Raw genomic sequence first — 21505 nt, forward strand, 5'->3', positions numbered from 1 at the left:
TCGCAAGACGAAAAAACCGCTAGACGAAGAGACTCGCGGAACGGATTAATTTCGTCTTGCGAGGCACCACTGTATCACCTTCTGCATATCATTCAACCTTTGGGCAAGCCACTCTCTGTTTCAGCCTCCCCATCTGCAATACGAAGAGATTACTAATACTGGCCTCCCTCACAGGACTGGTGTTAATTCTTAACATATTGGGTGTATGAACGTGAAGCACCTAAGGTGCCCTATAAATGGTGAGTCAGTTTTTGGCGTGCTAAAGTGAAAGAACTAAGGCAACAGGGTTAATTTATTTTAATTGCACTTTATTATTATTTTCTTCAAGATCCGTTTTGCCAAGGTTCAAAACTGGAAGTGAGCTATAGCAATAGGTTAAGTTTGGTTTCCACAGAGAGGAGCTGTTCAAGGTGATACCCATCGCTACTCCCAGCAGCAGCTGGGTCAAAAGTGTGTAGGGTACAGGTGTGTTCGGCAGTGGTGAATTAAACAGTCAGGACTTTGAAGCTAGACAAAGTCCCCAATTGATATTTGCTACCAAGAGAGAGAGAGTCACCCCTCTTCCTGCTAGCAGCCTCAAAAACCACAAATTAAGGCCACCAAAGCCCAAATGAGCAATCTGGGGAGGCCCACAGGAAAACCCCCAGCTCCATCCATCTCAGCCCCAGATAGCAATCACTGAAGCTCTTGAGAAAAGAAAGTATTGCCATGGCATTTTCCAAGCTGCTCATCCCAGCAGGTACAGGTCATCGTCGTCATCGTCATCATCATCAAAGAGTGGGGTGGGGGGAGGCCGACCCTTAAGGCTCTGAAACCGAGAGAAAAAAAGGCAGGGTTAGGTCACTGCTGCTTGGCAGAGCAGGCTCTGACTCAGGTGGCCAGCTGAGCAGGACCATCAGCAAGGCAAGCGGGAGAAGGAAGCCAAGGATGCGGGCTCTAGCTTTCTCCTAGTAAGTCTCAGGGTTGGCCCTTGTGGGACTCAGCAGGGAAGAAGAGGACAAAACGGGAAGTAGTTGGCTCTGCTGCCCGTCAGTGGCTATGGTTCCAGCTATTGTTAGTATTGAATAGTGGACATTGACCCTAATAAAGTGATTGGACTAATTGGACTTGTTAGTCACTTGTTACTCAAAGGCCATAGCGGCTGAAAACATGCTTGAAACAAATATGAACATGCCACAAAACCGTAACAATATAGTGCCCCTAACAGCCACAGGAAAGATTGGTGGTGCCCTGGTAACAAAACACTACCACTTTAGTTTATCAAACACCTATTGAGGGCCTCTATGCCTGCCACCTTAAGCCGTCCCAAATGGCACCATACACCACTGCACTCCCTCAAAGCTCTTACCACCTCTTCCTCGTCGTCGTCTTCTGCCAAGAGAGTTCCCAATGCTGATGGCTTGGGAGTGGCAACTTTGAAGAAACCACCCTTGTCCTCAAGAAGACTGCAAGAGAAAAAGACAGAAGGAAAAGGAGAGTGGGAGTGATGCAGTGGTTAACGGACCAGAACCCTGGGAGACCAGAGTTCAAATCTCTACTCAGTCCTGAAGCTCATTGGGTAGTGCCTACCTTACAGGGTTGATGTGGGGGTTAAATGAGGGAGTCGGGGAGTGCTAGCGCTGATGTCAATGAATGGAGCAGAGGGGTGTTGAGAATTCCATTCCTCCCATACTGCAGATGTGTGTGGGATTGTTACATGTCACATGTCTGTTTACATTCCAGCACTGATTGTGGGAGTCTTGTGAGATGAAATTGAGATATGTTGTTTCCACTCTGTATAGCTTTAGTTTTTTGCCGCTCTCTCTCCGAGGAAGAAAGACAGAGAGAGCAGCCATGTTTTCTTTGTTCTGTTACCTTTGATTTAATTTGCAATAAATTAGGCTTAGATGTTACTACTCAAGGCTGAGCTTCTGTTTTGAACTCTGCTCACTGTGTGCTCATGTCCCTGGATATGGGCCACATCAGTGTGACGGGAGACCCGAGGAATGAATCCCAGGCGACGCTGCAGTTGGGGGGAGGCAACAGGCCTTGGCGTTATCACCCAACAAGGGGGAGCCAGGGTCTTCCTTTGTGCCTTAAACCCCATGTTATTAGGGGGTGGGGGGGAAGGCACGGAAAGGCAAGAGACTCATAATGGGTACAGTTCCCGTCCCCCTCCCGCCCTGGCACAGACCTGGAATCCGCTTCCATGGGGCTGGACGCTGGTCTTGGCTGTGAGGCTCCAGCCAAGTCCTGCTGCTTGTCGGCTACAGCAGCTTGAGAAGTGGGGCCAGCAGTGTGCTGACTTGCCCCACTCTCCTCCTTGCCCTCTGGACCCGTTGTGGGCCCCTCCATTGCAGGGGCCATCTCATCCGCTGCTGGATTTGGAGGTGCCAGAATGGCGGTGTCTATTGTGTCCATTTCACCCTGAGTGCTTGGCCTCTCCTTCTCAATTCTGGCGGAGAGCCTGAGAGGCAGCCTTGCAGCTTGAGCAGAGGCTGCACGTGTTTCTTCAACCGGTGCTTCCGAAGAATGAGCCTCAGGAGCTGCAAAAAGCAGACTGTCTTGGGCTCCTTCGAGAGCGGTGGATGGAGGACTGCTTGAGCTTTCTTTCAGATTAGCCAAAGGAGCGGGGGATGCCACTGGTGCTGGTTCTAGGAGAGAGTTGCTGTGGGGATCCCCATAAAGGGGTACGGCACTTGGCTGCTTCCTTCCCGCAGGTCCTTCCTCCTCGGTGCTGCTGCTCCCCCTTTGCTCCTCCTGACTCTCCAGCAGCTGCAGAGTTGTTGTCTGGAACAAGTAGAGGGGAGGGGGGATTATTTGCCACAAAAACGACTGCAGCCCCTGATGAAAGTACTGTGTAATGGTTGGTCTCTAACCAGGACTCAGGAGACCAGGGTTTGAATCCCTACTCAGCCACACAGGCACAGCTAAGTGACTTTCACTTTGTAGTACCTTAGATACAACCTGTTACAGTGGTGCCTTGCAAGACGAGATTAATTCGTTCTGCGAGTTTTTTCGTCCTGCGGTTTTTTTCTTCTTGCGAAGCACGGTGTCGGAAAAGTTTTGGAAAAGCTTCAAAAATCACCCAAGTCTTCAAAAACCTAAAAAAAGGCTACCACACCGCGTGCTATGAGTTGCTCCTCGAAGTCAAGTCGCAACTGTATTAACGGTTTTAAGAAAAAGGAAACAAACTTGCAAGACGTTTCCGTCTTGCAAAGCAAACCCATAGGGAAAATCGTCTTGCGAAGCAACTCAAAAAACCAAAACCCCTTTCGTTTTGCGAGTTTTCCGTCTTGCAAGGTACCACTGTATTTCTAGAGAGCTGGGCTTCACCCTCTCTGCTGCTCCCATGATTAGTAATATGGGGCTAAATGCCACCCTAATATGTGCAATATTGCAGGGGTCTAGACACTTAGCCTGTGTTTCTTTGGAAATGAGGCACAGTGTAGACTGTGGTGTCATAATGATATATAGTTTATTTACACCTGAGCCTGTAATGGAGGGGGCCCCCAGCATACACTCCAAGAGAGTCCCGTTTTTCCCATTGCTGCAATCTCTAATTCAAACTGTCAGTCTGCATTGTGCTCTGATCCTGCCTCTCCAGCTTGCTGCATTTAACAGACTGAAAGCCTTTTTTCTTTTGATCACACCATAGCCAACTGAAATCCTAAAACTTCCTCCTAACTAAAACATTGGCACTGTCTTCAAACTCACTATCTCAAAGCTCTGGGTGGGGCTTCACCCATCTGCTGGCTGGTAGAGTGTCTGTCTTGCTGATGGCCCATCTTTCTGTCTGCAGCACATACTGTATACTAAAATTGGATTGATAAAGAGGTTAGCATGGCCTCTGCAAATTGGTAAAGTGTTCCATTTTTTAAAGATGTTTAATGTTTGACTATGTTTTATATATGTGTTGGAAGCCACCCAGAGTGGCTGGGTATAAACAAAATAAATCATCATCATCATCATCATCATCATCATCATCTTCATTATTAGTTCTCTAATGGCCCACCTCTCAAGCGATCTCCTCAACACAGGAAGCTGAGTCCAGCTGTTAAGCGTCTGACTTTCAGTTTCACTCTCCAAGCAGTGATTAAATTCTAACACTTACTAAACCCAGTAGTTATGGGCATCTTGCACCCAAAACTCTGGCACCCAAACTCATGACATTTGGAACCATACAAAAAGGAAGAGAAATGCTAGACCAGTTCACTCAATCTGCATCTTATTCATGTGTCAGGATCCATCTGCCCTGGGCTGTACCTTGATGGCGTTCAGGACGATACCCAGGACCTCCTGGCCAGTATAGGACTCCTCTAAGTTGAACTGGCCCCGCAGGGACTGGAAGACCTCATTCATGATCTTCTTCACCTGGGGCAGGATGATGCCAAAGAGTCAGAAGGCAGGGAAGCAACACCAGCAAGGACAGTGGGCTTGCAAGAGCTTCTGGACAGCCAAATGTGGTGGTGATTTCATTTATTCATTTATTTTACAACCAACATACATTATCTGGATAGCATCCACGTGCCAAGAGATAGATGACATTGCAGTGCTGTTCAGACTAACAGGTAAGAACTCCCGATTGAAGTTACAGAAGTGTGGTTTGCCATTGCTTTTGCTGAATGTGACTAAGATTTCTCTCTACTGCTTGTCCCCCCGCCGCTTTCCTTAACACTTCTTATTTCAAGAGCACTTCAGGGTTTGTTACAGAGAGAGGTTACAGAGTGTGTATTTTTAGGAGATACCTTATTTGTGAGACTGTAAACTGTTTTAAACTGTTGTTAACTGCTGTTGCCTCTGCCAACCTGGTGCCCTTCCAAAAGTTTGGGACCAATTAGGCAAGTCACATTTCACACTGTACTATGGACAGGGAGTCCAGTGTCTCTCTCTACAGATTGTATACAAGGTAAACTCCTACCCAGCTGCCTGCATCGAATTTTTCAGGGTCCTCCAGCCTTTGACAACATGTAATTTATGAGTTGCTTTTTCAGCTAACGCTAAGCTCTATATACAGTAATGCAGTTCAGTCTCTGCATTACTACACAGCATCACACTGGTTCACAGCACAGATGTGTAACAAGCTTGTGGGACACATTAGAACCGCAGACCCTCCATCAAGATGTTTTAAGAGAGCCCCACTGACCTTGCCTTTCACAGGCTCTGGCTGTTCCTGCTGTGGTGACAGCTTCTCGTTCCCTGAGCTTCTTGTGGTTTTAAGCAGGGAAAGCTAGAAGGAAACCAGCATTAACTAAGTGGTGGTCCGCAGACCACAGTTCAGGAGCCCTTGTAATAAACAGTAAGCAGAGAGACCTATGGCAGACATGAGAACCCAGCAGAGTGAGCAGAGGTGTTCCAAGGATAGGTGGCTCCTGCCCATTGAGGTGGGTGGGGCAGAAGGCAAGGAGTCCAATGACAGGCAGAGCCACATCCTGATTGGCTGTAAGGAAGAAGGCAAGCCAGTGGTGGCTGGGTGAGGGCAGTGCCCTGTTTGCCTAATAGACTAGACTCCACTGACTATCACTTCTTGGGGGCCGCCTGCCAGGAGTAAAAGTAGGTGGAGCAACACACGTTAATTTCCCCACTTGTCCCTTTCAATCCTCCCTTTAAGAATGAAAGAGGAAGCCCAGCCAGATGGGCGGGGTATAGATTCTTTCATCATCATCATCATTATTATTAGATCTTCCAGGGAGGCAAAGAACAGTCAAGGGTGCAAAGCTGTGAGGGAAGGGGAGGGGTGTGGCACTGGGATAATCCTAAGGGTCAGAGAGAGTTTTCCAGGGAGCCACTTCTGGCCTCGGGTGATGACTTTTGCCACCCCTGGGCACTACCTTCTCCAGATTCTCCTTCTTAATGCGGAGATCAGCCAGCTCCTCTTCCAGGGCTACCACCTTCTCATCCAACTTCTCCCCACTCAGCTTCTCCTCATGGTATCTGCTTTTCATGACGTCAGACGATTTCTGAAGTTCTGTGGAGGTGGGCCACAGAGCCGGTTACAATGCATGTCCTTGTTTCCATCCACTGCTGTAGCTAAGCCTAAGTAAAGCGCCATCTGCACTATATGCGTCAAACACTCACAGCTTCCCAGAAAACATTCTGGGAAATGGGAACATTCTCTTAAGGGTGCTGAGGGGTGGTGGGAGACCGGAGACAGCTACAATTCCCAGACTGTTAAACTATGCTGGAAATGGCCACTTAAGCAGGGCTCTCAACTTCAACACAACTATTGGCAGCTGGAATGAACCACACTTCCCAGGATTCCTTGGGAGAAAGCCATGACTGACTGCAGTGGCCATGATAACGCTGTATAGTGTGGATGGGGCCTCCGTGTAACTTTAAAGACATACAGGTGAAACTTGAAAAATTAGAATATCATGGAAAAGTTCATTTATTTCAGTACTTCAACTTAAAAGGTGAAACTAATATATGAGATAACTCATGACATGCAAAGCGAGATAGGTCAAGCCTTTATTTGTTATAATTGTGATGATCATGGCGTTTATAGACATATCTCACTCTTACACTGCTCTGCTCTTGCATGCAGGGCAAGGAAGGTGCAGAATATGCACGAACCCATTTTCTATTATGTTACATTATGTTATTGTTTGTAAGCTGGAGATTCATTTCAACAAAAAGGAGCATAGAAAAACAATCAATCAAGTTTGCAGAGATCAGAAGCTTGCCTTTTTTAAACAGATGGAATTAAAGTCAAGAGTCTTTTTGGAGATTGTGTGTCTGAGTTTTTAACAGCTACACTGCAGGAGGCCCTAAGGAGCAGGACCTCCAGAGATTGCTGGACTCCAACCCCATCATCCCTGGCTACGCTTGCTGGGGCTCATGAGAGGTGAAGGCCAGTAATACTTGGAGGACCACAGGCTCCCTACCCGCAAGCTAAAGAATTTCCTAGGATGATAAAACTACTCTGCATGTGCTTGGATAGTGCTCTTCTGCCATTTCAGCGCCTCCTCTCAGCTTCCCTTACCTGCCAGCTGTGCATGCAGTCGGCTGACCTGGGCTCTCTGCCTCTCCGACTCTGTCAGGGCTTCATTCAGTTGGGAGTGGAGATCTATCTCCTGCTTCTGATGACGGGTCAACTCCAGCTGGAGCTGGGAGATCTGCGCCGTGGCTTCCGCTAGCTCCTTGCTGATCCTGACCTGCAATGCAAAGGAGCAGAAGAGATAGGAGAACATATGGGGAAGGAGAGCCCACAAGACCTTTCCTGGGAGGATGCAAGAGCTGTGCTTTTGGAGGGTCCCAAATGCTAAGAATGAGTCTCCCAGAAAACACCCTGAAGAACTGGTCTACTGGCAAGGCTATGAGGAGCAGGGGGAGGCAGAAGCCTTGGGCTTTTTAGTTAGGTCAGGAGAAAGCATGCACGACAAAGGTGCATAAAATGGAGAGCAGAAAAGGATTCCCCAGAAAATTCAGGACAGACAAAATAAAGGACATCTTCACACAGCAGAGCTCTCTCCCACAAGATGGAATGAAGGCCAAAAAGGTGGATGGCTTTAGCAGCAGATTAGACAAAACAATGGGGCAGGAAAAGCTATACACAGCCAGCAGCCACAAGGGCTAGGGTCTCCCTCCACTGTTGGAGACAGCATGCTGTTCCTGGGAATTGCAAGTGGGGTGAGTGCAGATCCTGCTTGTAGGATTCACATCTGGTTGTGAGAATAAGACAGGCTTTGGGCCTGATCCAGCCAGGCAAAAGCACTCAAGGAGGGTGCAATGTAGGACTGGTGAGGGTGCGTGGCTTGGAAGGAGTTTTGAGGGCCAGGCACATAGGCCTGGAAGGTGGCCTTTAGTCCAGGGGCCTGGAGTCCCCCCACCCCTGATTTAGAAAAACCCATTGTCACTGAAGCCGGTATGCCAAGGCACAGAGAGGCTTCGCAACGAGAGACACCTGCAGAAGGCGTGGGGTTTTCCCCTGCTAAAAGTATGAAATGGTTGACCTGGAAAGTATGAAAGGAATAAGGAAGTGCTCAGGTGATCAGGACACCCAAGGACAATGCCTCACCTGGTCCCACCCCTGATCCAGTGGCGGCATGTGCTAGAGAGAAAAGCGGCGACAAGGAGAGGAGAGTTAACACCACCAGAAGCAAGAACAGCAAGAGGGGAGAAAGTTTTATCAAAAGAGGCAATGGCATTTTGGGTTAAGAGCACTCTGCTTATTCTGTGGTCCAAGGGCTGATTATATCACTCAAAATCCAAAGAGACTCAGGGTAAGATGCATGGAAGATCCCTTAATGGCAGGGTTTGCACGCTGATGCCCAAGCAAGAACAAGCCACAGCAAACCTGGACTTGCATGCTCTCCCCTTACATCTCCTCCTCTCATGCGGCCAGGAACCCTGACACTTGTGCCCAGCCATGGTTTGCTGTGTTGCCTGGGACAACGAGCTGCAGCTAACATCAACTATGGGTAATATCAAACACACCAACTTCAAATGTTTGTTTCAATAAGCTAACTTCAGAAACTAATTCTGCTTAACATTAATGGCTGTTCTCAGTCCAGAAAACAGAGGAAGCAGCAGTTACCTAGAAGTGGAAACTCTCACACCCTTCTTCTTGGCTGCATAGGAGGAAGTGAGGGGGATATTCACTGTCCTTGCTCACGTCATCCCAATCCACAGTTCAGCATGGCATGTGAATGCAGCCAATGAGAACTTACTGTAGACTAATGTATTGCATTTTTTCCCTTACCCACTCTGTTAGATTTTAAAGGGACATTCTGTTGTTCTCTCATATTCAACCTGAGGTGCTTTGCAAAGGATTACCTGAAGCTTATGAATCTTTTACCTGTATGTGCATGTATACCTAGCCAGTCGTTTGTTCTATTTTGTTGTTGCTGCTGCTCAGAAATGTAACTTCTTTCTGGCCTGCAGGCAAAGGGGAATTGTGACCTGCACTAGCGATTGTGAACTCCTGGGATAGCCCTTGCCCTCCCCACAGCCTCAGTCACTTGGCCTTCCTGTTGTGGCTGCCACACTGCCAGGGCTTACCTTCTCCTGTTCAGCATGTAGGACCCTTGCCTGGGTGTGCTCCATGGTCCTCTGCAGTGAGCTGTTGCTCTGCTCAGATAACAGGTTGCTCTGCTCCACATAGCTGGGGGAAGAATTGTTTTTTACACACGTGAATCAAGGCAGTATCATATGTAGATCTCACTTTTGAAAAGCCACCCTAGGAGAGCTTCTATCCTTTATATCAGAATCAGAATAGTTCTTATTTCATGTTCCATCTTTCCTCCAAGGAGCTCAAATACTGGTATATAGTTTTCCTCCCTTTTTTATCTTCACAAGCCTGTGAGGTAGCTTAGGCTGAGAGAGTGTGACTGGCCCAAGGTCACCTTCAAGGCAGAGTGGAGATTGGAACCCTGGTCTCCCAGATCTTACTCTGACAGACCCTCTTATCTGCCACCCCACACTGGCTATATTCCTGTAATCCTCTATTTGTCCATCCAGCCCAGTATTGTCCACTTTGACTGGCAGCAGCCTTGGGGTGCCTGGGGATTGAGCCAGGCCACCTGAGCTTTAGGCTTCAGCCACAAATACCAGCTGTTTCTCACAGAGCATCAAAAGTGAGCAAGAGTCTCCCTCACCGTTGGTTGCGGTCAATCAGTTCACCAATCTTCTTGTTCTGCTCCTCAATGCGGCTGCTCTTCTCAACGATCTCCTGCTTCAACCTCTCATTTTCCTGTGGCACAAAGAGCAAAACGGAATGTGTCAGAGGCAGTCCTGGCCTCTACAACTCTCACAATCTCCAGCCACAATGTCTTCCCCAACCTCTCTCGGGGACCCAGATTTGAGGAGAGAAATCATTGTGGTCTTCCGCCATGGTCATGGACAGAACATGGGCAGTTTGGAGCTGCTCCCCTTTAGCAAGCCTCTTAGGTAAACTTTATTTAGTAAGCAAATTGTGAGACAGCTGTACTGCATGAAGCCATGGAAGCAAGATACATGGTAAAAGCAAAATACAACACAGAAATCCAAGCTCTGAGAATGAATAAAATCAGTTTCACAAACTCTGATACAATAAGCCCATCTATTCTACTCAACTTTAAAAAACAACACCATTTCAGCAGGTATAAAACTTGATCTGCATAACTGACATCTCAGGATGGAAAGCCCTCCAAAGCAAGCATGCTTTCAAGAGGCATCTGAACAGCGTCACACTAGGCCCTGGTCTGATTTGGGCTGGAAACTGTCTGGAGCTGCAATACTAAAAGCCCAATTGCTAGTGGAGCCTTAGAGGAACTGGAACAGAGGAAGCTCCCTTAGCTCAAGCCAGATAGTTGTGTGTATCCAGCTCAGTGCAGCCTACAACAGGGGCAAAGAACCTCTGCCAGTCCAAAGGCTGCCTTGCCTCTGGATCAACTGTCCAGGTGTGGGCGGGGCTAGGGACAAAAGTGGGTGGAGCAACAGATGTGGCTATAATACAGGAGACTAGAAGTCTCTACACCGATTGCTCCACATCCAGGCTAGCAACAAAGACACTTCCAGCTGGCCAAAAGAACTCAAGGAAGGTGCAGAGCAGGAACAGGGAAGGACAGGGCAGCATCTGTGCCCAAGGCTCCCCACTGACTGGCAGGGTCTCCTCCAGGGTTTCAGGCACAGGGTCTCTCTCAGCCCTGCCAGGAGACACCACTGGGGCTGTACCTAGGACCTTTTGCCTGCGAATCACATGCTCTGCCGCTTAGCTGTGACCCTTCACCTGAAGGTAAAAGCAAGGTTCTAGTCTTCATGCTCTCAAGTAGACAGGCTCTTTACCTGCAGGATACGCTGGATGTTACTCATGATCATAGAGGTTTCCATGGTAACAGAAGAGACGCCTGGCAGCAAACCGGGGCCAGAGTTTTGCTTCCGTAGTTCCTCCAGCTGCAAGGGATGTGGGGAGAGAAAGGAGATGCAGCTTGAAGCATCAGCACATGGGAGAGAAGAAGCCAGATCAGGCCTGGGCCCTTTGAGCTGCTCACTTGTTTGCCAAGGAGAGAAACTGCCGGGAGCACAGGAACCTGGCTCAGTATCAGACCACTGGGTCCATCTAGCTCAGTGCTGTCAACACTGGCGGGCAGCATCTCCCTGGGTTTTCAGACTGGGGAGTCACCCAGTCCTTCCTGGAGACGTCAGGGAGCTAACATGGAACCTTCTGCATGCAAAAAGGTGCTCCACCACCTAGCTGAAGCAACTTCCCTCGTCCCAAACCTCCCCCCCCATCAGAGATTAAAAAGACAATTCACAAGCCTACTATAAAAACAGCTAGATACAGTTCTCCAAACAGTATGAAACGGAAGCAAAACCTGAAGGTAGACTGATTTATTATTTCAGAAAATGTATATACTGCCTGATATATGTATTTTTTAATGAAGATAAAACGCCAAAGTTGTTTAAAAGCCTTAAAACAGTTGAACAACAACTATCAATATGAGGCAGGCACCTTCACTGTACCGGCAACTCCCCATCTGTGGGCGCACCAGTTTTGGCCCTGCAGGGGTGTGGGGCAAGCTGACATGCACAGTGCCTCAGAACGCAAACCCCGTGTAAATGGAGAACCGCCTGTACCCTTTTCGGCACATGCTTCTTTAGATTTCTAGAATGCTGATAGGTTTCTAGTTTATCGCTGGTTTTAATTTTTTGAGTATTTAAATTGTTTTTACTAATAATTCTATTGTTTTATTCTTTTGGTAAAGTGCTTTGAGTTTTTTATGAAATAAAATAATCAACAATACAAAACCAACACCTCAGGGGAGGGAGCTTTTCAGCCCACTGGAAAAGCCTGTTGCGAGAAAAACACCTTCCTATTGTTTCTGGAAAGTGCTAGCAAGGCAGTTCTTAAGCAGCTTCCTATCCTGAAAGTTCTGTATTACCTTGACTGACAGCTGGTCCATCTTGTCAGCCACCTTCCCAACGGCCAGGCGGATCTCTGTGTTCTGCTGCCGGGTCTCTGTCAGCAGGAATGAACCAAGGTCTCCAGCTGCTGTGACAGGAAAGAAGACTTTGCAAGGTTGTGTTTGTTATTGTTGTTTCAAAATGAGACTGCCAGCAGAAGCAAATACAGTGGTACCTTGGGTTCAGGTTACAGATTCCGCTAACCCAGAAATAGTACCTCGGGTTAAGAACTTTGCTTCAGGATGAGAACTGAAACCGCGCAGCAGCAGCAGCGGGAGGCCCCATTAGGTAAAGTGGTGCTTCAGGTTAAGAACAGTTTCAGGTTAAGAACGGACCTCCCGAACGAATTAAGTACTTAACCCGAGGTACCACTGTAGAAGTGGACAGGGCGGGACAAGAGGGGTCACACCAATAAGAAAGGGCAGGGAGAAAAGAACACAGTTGTCCTTGAGCATCTTAACAAGCAGCCGTGAATCTTCTAGGGTGGGGGACTATAAGGCAACTTAGCTGCCTCTTCCCAGCTTTTAAACGGCTGGAATAAGGCAAAAGGAAATGCTTCTTCACACAGTGCAGACTTAAACCGAGCAACTCTCTTCTGCTGGAGGCAGTGATGGCCACCAACTTGGATGGCTTTAAAAGAGGATTGGACAAATTCACGGAGGAGGAGAAGGCTATTGATGGCAACTAGCCATGAGTCCATGTTCCGACTTCACAATTGGGGGCAATAAATGCTTCTGAATACCAGCTGCTGAAAAGCACAGGAAGGGAAAGGTGCTCAGATCCTGCTTGTGGGTTTCCCACAGGCATAATGATTGGCCACTGTAAGAAGAAAATGCTGGACTACATGGGTCACTGGCCTGATCCAGTAGGCTGTGATGCTCTGAACAGGGGGATTTCTAACTTGAGTTAATGCTCAACAGGTAGGATTTCATTTCCTGGGCTACAGAGGCAGATGCTCAAGATTCCCTATCCGTACCAGTTTGGGAAATATAGGTGTCTTAATTAATACTGGTGAGTCACCATTGCTTTCTCTTATTATTTATTGTTTGCTTTCTTCATATATAGCAAACCTGCTACCAGACTTTTGGGTTGTCAACAATGTTAATAAAGGGGTTTGCTTTTTTAAAAAAGTTAATGTTTGGAAGCAGCTCCCAAAGCTACATAGTGCACAGTTTGAACATACCTTGGAAAGGAGCTGGGCACAACCCAACAGGCTGGAGCTGGGAAACTGCGGCACTCACTTGGGGGTAAGCATATGGCATCCCTGCATAAGGCTGAGAACACAGGTGGGGGAGGGAAAGGAGAGTCAGGTGACTTGTCACACTGACCAAACAGACGGCAACAAGGTCCCCCATTAAAACAGCAGGATTGCTTAAGCCTGCTCTCAAGGGCTAGAAGACCCAAAGGCCAAGGACTGCAAGGGATCCTCTCCTGCAAAAGGCAATGATGGACAACCATTTGGATAGCTTTAAAAGAGGATTGGGCAAATCCATGGGTAGGCGCCTATTGATGGCTACTGGCCTCGACAGCTAATGGCTGGAAGAAGGAATGCTTCTGAATGCCAGTTGCTGGAAACTGTAGGAGGGGAAAGAGCTCTTGCATGCAGGCACTGTTTGTGCACTTTGCACTGGGGCATCCAGGTAGCCACTGAGAACTGGTGCCCCCATCTGAACAGGATGCTGGGTGAGATAGGCCATTGGCCTCATCCAGCAGAGCTCAATGCATAAACAAAAGCCCGGCTGTATAGACAAGTGCTCAGAGCCCTCTTCTTTATCAGTTGTGACGGCAACCATGGCCTTCACTGTACCAGTAGTAGAACAGAACAGAGAGCAGACACGTCTGTGCTTTATCTTACGTCCTGGACACACTCTGACACACAAACCCAGGTCCGGGAACAAACACCAGAGCGTGTTCCCGGAGATGATTACCTCTTCCCAGATATGGTCAGAAGTACAGGAAGGAAGATCCTTTTATGGTTGAGAGTACCAGAGCAGGAACATATGTGATGTTAACCTGCATACAAAGGCTGATGTGGTTGGAAGGAGGGAGAGGGTGCCTGGAGGATATATATACTGCATGAAACTTGTCATTTCTTTGGACTTGCTGGGGACTAATCACGCAAGTGCCTTCTGCTATCCGGAGAGCAGAATAAACTCTTTCTTTGAACCAACCTCGGTGTCATTTTGACTTCCTTCCTCCTGTCCCGGAGCAACGCAGACCCAATCGGTGAACTCCAATAAGGCTACATGGTTATGCTGCACCCTCCCTATTTTGCAAATGAAGACCTGACACTGACAGAAAAGGATGAGGAAACTTAGTCAAGCCTGCTAGTCGCATGCCCCTGTCTTGAGCAAACCAGGGAACAGAGCATGATGTTGTGGCTCACCTGGCAGCCTATGAAAGAACCTTTCCCTGCCTACAAAGGACTCCTTACCTGACAGTTTTGAGGGGTTCTTGAAAGAGGTGGGTGTGGCTGGGGGGCAGCAGGCGGCTGGAGCCCCGACACAGCTGGATGAGGAGCTAGGAAGAAAGCAGAGGCATCAGCGTTGCCCATCTCAATACAAGCAGTCCATCATCATCGTCATCATCATCAACATGTTTGTCTCTATTTCCACCCAAAGGAGCCCAGAAGAGTCAGCACACAAACAGATCAATTCAAGCATCTAAACACAATGCCAGTGACCGATGCAGACTCTGCTCAAGCTGATCTACAGCAAATGAAGGACACTGCTCCCCCCATCCCCACACATCCAGATTTCCTCCGCTTTCCATGCACAATCATCATGCTGGCTTCTGGGTTGTGTCCAACTAAATTCTACTGAGTAGAGCCACTGCACTCAAGAAGAACCCTGCCAGATCAGGCCAGTGGCCCATCTAGTCCGGCACCCTCTTCTCACAGTGGCCAACCAGGTGCCCCCATGTTGTTGTTGTTTAGTCGTTTAGTCATGTCCGACTCTTCGTGACCCCCTGGACCAGAGCACGCCAGGCACTCCTGTCTTCCACTGCCTCCCGCAGTTTGGTCAGGCTCATGTTTGCAGCTTCGAGAACACTGTCCAACCATCTCGTCCTCTATCATCCCCTTCTCCTTGTGCCCTCCATCTTTCCCAACATCAGGGTCTTTTCCGGGGAGTCTTCTCTTCTCATGAGGTGGCCAAAGTACTGGAGCCTCAACTTCACGATCTGTCCTTCCAGTGAGCACTCGGGGCTGGTTTCCTTCAGAATGGATACGTTTGATCTTCTTGCAGTCCATGGGAATCTCAAGAGTCTCCTCCAGCACCATAATTCAAAAGCATCAATTCTTCAGCCATCAGCCTTCTTGATGGTTCCGCTATCACTTCCATACATCACTACTGGGAAAACTATGGCTTTAACTATACTGACCTTTGTTGGTAAGGTGATGTCTCTGCTTTTTAAGATGCTGGTGCCCCCATGGGAAGCCTGCAAACAGCACCTGAGCGCAAGAGCCCTCTCCCCTCCTGCGGTTTCCAGCCACTGACAGCCCTCTCCTCCATGAACTTGCCTAACCCTCTTTTGAAGCCACCCAAGTTGGTGACCATCACCAAGGCACAACAAGGGAACACACTTTTTACCTTGCATTGCCCACTGAGGAGGGGCCATTGGACGGTAGTCGTTCAGACAGAGGGTTGAAAATTCTTGAATGACATGCGGCTCCTGAAGAAGAAAGTGCACAATTAACCCTCCTGGGAAGTGGAAAGGGACCCTGGAGGCTTCAAATCCCACATTGACGAGAGAGAGGCATGCCAGAACATTTGTAGTTATGGTTTTTTTTTAATACGTTGTAAGCCGCTTTGAGCATTGTTTTAACTTGGGAAAGGCGACATACAAATAAAATGATTGATGATCCTTACAAGGCTTTCCCGCAAATTAAGATTCACACCCAAAACCAGTTTGGGGTGACTACTAGATCTGGGGAGGGCAAGACCCTCAGTTTCATGCAAAAGGCCCCAGGTTTGATACCCGGTAGGCAGGGAATGCCCCCTGTCTGAAACCCTGGAGAACCAGGTAGGTTTGTAATCAACTAAAAAAAAGGGCCTCCCCTCCTTCACTGCCAGTCAGTGTAGACAGTAGGAAGCTAGGTGGATGAGCAGTCTCACTTGGTATAAGGCAGCTTGCTATGTTCCTCAACAGTCATCCTGCCAACCTACCTGAATTTCAGCAACAGCCAACACACACAAACCCCACTGAAAAGAACCTGGGAATTGAAGCTAACACACCTCTACCTCCTTGTCAGCTGAGTCTTGCTGGGGTGCAAATGTGCTGGATGGGACAGGTAGCATAGGCTGACCCATCTTCGCCATACGGGAAATCAGTTTCACTTTTGAAACTGTCCAGGGAAAGAGAAAGGGGGGGGGGTCCCTCATGAACACACCATTTCCTTGCTACATTTTCACTCTAAAACTATTAATGAAAGAACTTTAAAACTGCATATTTAAAAAAAAAAAAAACCACTTAGAAACCCATCTCAGAAGTCTATGCAAGCACAATATCAAATGTTAATTACTCATAGTTACTGATGATATGCTTTTCCTGTGACACACTATTTTTCCGTGTATAAGACTAGGCTTTTTCTCTTAAAAATAATGTCAAAATTAGGGGGGATCTTATACACGGATACATTTCCCCCCATTTTCTTAAATCAAAGTCCCAAAAAATAGGGGGCGTCTTATAGACCGAAAAATACGGTACTTTTATTATGTGGGAGCTTTTGAGTTTCTCAAAAAATGCTCACCAATAAGGATCCCACTCTCTATGGGAGGACCAAGTTACTTCTCATTGCTTTGGTCACATTCAACAGGAACTATACAATCTATAGGCAGATTTGGCTTCAATTGGGACTTACCGCTAGATGTTTGTTAATAGAGCTTGATTTGGCACGCACAGCTGGCTCCCTGCAGTATAGAAGGAAGGGAGTTAACAAACCTGAGCACAGTATGAAGAGTCTGTTAAGGGGTAGGATACTCAAGTGGCCTTTGGGACTCTGCCTCGGCCAAGCCCCTCACCTACCCCACCTCATTACCTCCCCAAGGGAGCTTGAGCCTGGCTGGAATATGTCCTTGAACTGTGACAGTGCACCTTGCTTCCCTGGACAGGGAGAGGTGTGTGCAGAAAGAAGCCCCACATGGAGTATTTTCTGGCTGCACAGAAGGCAGGAGCAGCATCTGTTGCTCTGTCCACTGGAGCCCCAGCCCAGCCCTGGAATGTGGCCCCTGCCAGGTTGTCTATGAGAAAAGGTGGCCCTCAGGATTCTTTGGAGGAAGCCACAGCTGTTGAAAATGGCATGGCGCTATTTGGAACTTATGATTTATTGTGATTTATTGAATTTGTATACCAGACTTCATCCGTAGATCCCAAGGTGGTACAGTGCAGATGGGGTCTGAGTTATGCAGCTGAGGTTATACAGAGTTAGGATGCGACAACTGGGAGAATGGAAGGCTTCAAAGCTAAGGGCACCCTCAATTTATTTCTCACCCTGGCTTTGGAGCGGGAGTAGGAGGAGTCAGCCATGCTGGGTATGTAGCGGGGTTTTCTGATTGTGGTGCTGATGAAGGTGTGAGGGAGTCCCTTGGGCCCAGGCTTTGTCCGGCGGAGTCAGCACCCTTTGCAAACCTCACCTAAGGGAGCAAAAAAGAGGCATCATGGAGTCTGGTCAAGGCAACCACTGCCTCCATTTGTAGAACTTCATCCAGGCAGTAGACCGACCACCCAACAACCTTCTGAGGTTCTCTTGGTTGCTAACACGTTGGGAGGAAGACACACTCACCCGTTTGACTTGCACCTCAAAGGCCAGAGTTGAGTCCGGAGGAATGCGTTCAGCTTCTGCCAAAGGCCCGTAAGCCAATGCTGGCGGGACAAGGAGGAACCGCCTACCTCCTCTCTTCATGCCAATCATCCCATCTTCCCAGCCCTTCAAGTTCCAGAAATGGAGAACCAAGCAGAAAACAAGTTTAGGTGACCACCTTCGCTAAGTGCCAGAACCACACAGCCTTCGCCAACCTGACGTCATCCAGATACCTGGGACTCCAACTCCAATCAGCATGTGCTGGCTGGGGATGATGGGAGTTGGAGTCCACAGGATCTGTGTGTATGTTTGTCAGGTTGGTAAAGGCTGGTCGAGAGCAGGGCACAGGAATACTGACACATCTCTTGCACTCTTGAGGACAGTACTGTAGTTTAAAGCAGGGATGAAAACCATTCCCTCTGGGGAAACCTTCTTGGTGGGGAGGAGCATGCCAGGAGTGGGCGGGGCTAGAGGGGAAAGCGGGAGGGGCAACGAATGTAATTTTTCCCTTTGTACAATAGGCTACCTTAGACACCCACTCACACTCCCCCCTCTGCCTCTCATCCAGGACAGCAAGAGGCAGCACTGGAGGTCCAGGACTGTTTTGGTCCAGGCCACAGAGCAGGCTTGGCGAGGGGCATGGCCTGGGGTGAATCCTGAGGGCCAGTTTCAGTCCCTGCTGGGCCTGAGGTTCCCCACCCCTCCTGTAAAGAAAGGCCAAGCCTGACTGACCAGTAGGGGAGGATGAGGAATTTTGCATGGATCGAGGTACTCTGTTTGGGTCTCCCACTCCAGCAGATCCTGGCAGGCGTAGACAAGCTGGGACAGTTACCTGCCTGCCGTTCTTGAGGAAGCCATTTGATCAGGGTTTGAGCTCAAAAAACATCACTGCTATTCAGCCTTCCACACATCCCGGGCTGCTGAACTCTGCTTAGATGTGGAAGTGGAAGAAAGAATTCTTGCACTGCGGGGGGAAGATAGCGCCATCTTACCTTGATGACTTTGCCAGAGCCTAGCTTCAGACGGAGTAACTTCTCTTTATTTACATTTGAGTCGAAAACCTGTTCCAAAAGTGGAAGGTCGATGAGGTGAAATTACTTTTAATGCGGAAGGTAATAGGTTCACATTCCGCTACTCCAGTTGCTGAGCCAACAGCAATGAGTACCGAAGGACGGGGCACAGCTCAGGGACACAGACCTGTTTTGCAGGCAGAAGGCTCCAGGTTCAATCCTGGCATCTCCAAGGAAGGTCAGGGAAAGGCTTTTGCTTGAAAGCCTGGAGAGCTACTGCCACTCAATGTGGGCGATGCCAACCTAGACCAGTGGCCTGATGCAGTGCAAGGCAGCTTTCTATGTTGAATCCCCTACCTAGCGGTGCCTCCCATGTTGCAGATTGGGTAGAATTATGGTTGAGAAATAGGATCTACACCTTGAAGACAGGTGTAGCTTAGGACCTAACAGCATGTGCTTCCCAGGAAGAAGGTCCTGGGTTCCCTCTCCAGCATCCCCAGTTGAGAAAGGGCGGCAAGGCTGGGATAGGCCCCACCTATGGAGAGCAACCAATGCAACCCCCATGGAAAAGCACTGGCTAGAGCCCATTGGGGTTGGGGTCAAATGCACATTGAGCTGTGAAGCAAGCTGGGTGAACCTCACCAAGTCCCTCTCCTGTTTCATTTCCTTGCAATGTTATTGAAAGGCAAAAGGATGGGGTTGTGGGAGAAAAGGGCTGTATGCAATCTATAAACCAGGAGTGGGAAAGCTGTGACCATGCAGTGCTGCTAGAGACTTCAACCCCCATCATCCCCAGCCACCCCCTCTGCCAGGTCTCACCTGCCCAAGACCACCGTTCTGGAACAGCCAGCCTGTAAAAGTGATCCCCAGGACATCTCCAGTCGCCACACCTTGGCCGTTTCCGAGAACAAGATCCTGGCACAGCACTGAGTCAGGAGAACGACTGCTGTTATACTTGGCAATGCACAGCTGCAAGGAGGAAGAACCAAGGCCCTTTGTGTCATTAGCCTGCATTGTCATCCGCACCTATGCAATCTGGCCCAGCGCAGGACTGGCTGAAGACCCCAGGGGCCTGAAAAGGCCCCAACTGGCTACACCACCATTCCTTGCTCTCCCTGGATACTTCTTAGTAGTTGGCAGAGAAAGCTTCTGGTGACTGATGCAAGAGAGCTGACCTCCCACGAACACTAGTTCAGTGTCTGCAGGACAGTCACCCCCCACCCCACAATGCAATGCACGCCTCTAGCACCTGCTTGCTGAAGTCCACAGCCGCCATTTCTGATTCAAACATGATGGACCAAATCTGCCTCTGATCATCATAAAATGTGCAGTAGTTGTTGGGCTGCACCTGCGGAAAGAGAAAGGAGAAAATGGAATTCTGAGCAGCAGACAGCCTCTGCTCAAAAAACCTTTCTTCCTGATGGGTATTGCTAAAGACTTTGGGTTGTGTCCCAATGTTAGCCCTACTCAGAACAGACCCATGAAAATTGATGGACATGATGAACTTTGGTGCATTAATTTCAGTGAATCTACTCTAAGTACACACACACACACACACACACACACACACACACACCAACATATGTAGTGTGTCATGTTTAGAAATGGAAAAATGCTATAGGATTTCGGGGTGGAGGGCTACCCCAAGGGATGTTAGCTACAGTAGGTAGAATGTCATTTCCTTTACTTTGTTGCCTCCATGTAAGCATTTTATCCATAGAGGGGCCCCCTGGTTCTAACACCATTCAAATCTAATGGGTTGCAACAAGCATTGTTGTTGTTGTTTAGTCATTTAGTCGTGTCCGACTCTTTGTGACCCCATGGACCAGAGCATGCCAGGCACTCCTGCAACAAGCATTAGCCCCACTCAAAGCAGACCCACTGAAATTAATTGACCACAGCTGAGACCTCATATGCAATGTGCATTTCCAACCACCAAAGAATTCTGCTTAGCTTCAGCCTATGCCATGGTCCTTGCAGGTCTTAACGTCAAAGCTTACCGTGAATACAAAACAGGCATGGATGTTGGCAGTCGCAATCTGCTGCAGCTGGCTGATATAGAGAAGCACTCTGTACTGGATTCCACAAGAGACGGAAGGACAGAAGAAAACAAGAGCAAAAGTGAGGAATCAAAAACTACGGGGCTGGCTGTTTTCAAAAGCACCTGGAGCTCTTCTTATACCAGGTAGCGTTTCCACAGCACCCCAACAGCCAAATGACATATTAACATATAAATACATCAGAGGTGTTCATCGTAGGAATTGCTTTGGTTGCAGGTGCCTGGCTTAGTTACATGTGGAGTGACTTCGTTACAATGGAGCAGGAGTGGGGAGCCTTTGGTGCTGAGCTACAACACCCATTGGCTGATGATGGGAGCAGTCATTCAGCGACATCTGGAGAACCAAAGGCTCCCTACACCTGGAGAAACCAAGGGGTGAGATCTGTCCTTTTCCGCCCAATCAGCTAAATGGGAATGACAGCCCAGTGTTTTCTCCTGTCCCCACCACCCTCACCTGCAACAGGGGAGTGGGACAAGGCAATCATACCAGAGTCTTCCTGGAATAAACGCATATGTTTCCTGACATATTTTATCTGTTGCTTGTAAAACACCTGTGAATCCTTTCATAGAAAGTGGGGCAGAACAAACCACTGAAGAGCTACTGACTGAGCTGAAAGGACAGAGGCTGGAAAAACTGAATCCCTTTTCCAACATAAGCTGCTGAAACCCCTGTCCTTTTTTGAGTGTGGTGGGAACGTTTACTGATTTTTCAAGCCACGACAAAGTTACTGTCTCACACTCCTCTGTCCACTCTGCACACAATACCCCCTAGGC

The 21505-nt window shown here is 48.5% G+C and overlaps 1 protein-coding gene across 1 annotated transcript in view; it reads right to left on the reverse strand.

Annotated features, from left to right (window-relative positions):
* Positions 1-814: 814 nt before the first annotated feature.
* LOC308578660 (FK506-binding protein 15-like) overlaps positions 815-21505 on the reverse strand; it is a 28521-nt gene continuing 7830 nt past the window's right edge. The window contains exons 5-26 of the mRNA XM_081179139.1: positions 20673-20747; positions 19922-20020; positions 19492-19641; positions 18655-18723; positions 17645-17788; positions 17353-17495; positions 16720-16772; positions 16098-16207; positions 15453-15534; positions 14297-14382; positions 13046-13136; positions 11841-11950; positions 10744-10851; positions 9576-9670; positions 8980-9082; positions 7997-8029; positions 6962-7133; positions 5811-5947; positions 5126-5209; positions 4246-4353; positions 2174-2769; positions 815-1445 (exon numbers count right to left, since the gene is read on the reverse strand). Of these exons, the coding sequence (XP_081035265.1) occupies positions 1253-1445; positions 2174-2769; positions 4246-4353; positions 5126-5209; positions 5811-5947; positions 6962-7133; positions 7997-8029; positions 8980-9082; positions 9576-9670; positions 10744-10851; positions 11841-11950; positions 13046-13136; positions 14297-14382; positions 15453-15534; positions 16098-16207; positions 16720-16772; positions 17353-17495; positions 17645-17788; positions 18655-18723; positions 19492-19641; positions 19922-20020; positions 20673-20747 (2841 nt within the window). The 3' untranslated portion in view covers positions 815-1252. The remainder of the gene's footprint in view (positions 1446-2173; positions 2770-4245; positions 4354-5125; positions 5210-5810; positions 5948-6961; positions 7134-7996; positions 8030-8979; positions 9083-9575; positions 9671-10743; positions 10852-11840; positions 11951-13045; positions 13137-14296; positions 14383-15452; positions 15535-16097; positions 16208-16719; positions 16773-17352; positions 17496-17644; positions 17789-18654; positions 18724-19491; positions 19642-19921; positions 20021-20672; positions 20748-21505) is intronic.

Source organism: Podarcis bocagei (genome assembly GCF_964188305.1).
Source record: "Podarcis bocagei genome assembly, chromosome: Z".
In the NCBI taxonomy this organism is placed as follows: domain Eukaryota; kingdom Metazoa; phylum Chordata; class Lepidosauria; order Squamata; family Lacertidae; genus Podarcis; species Podarcis bocagei.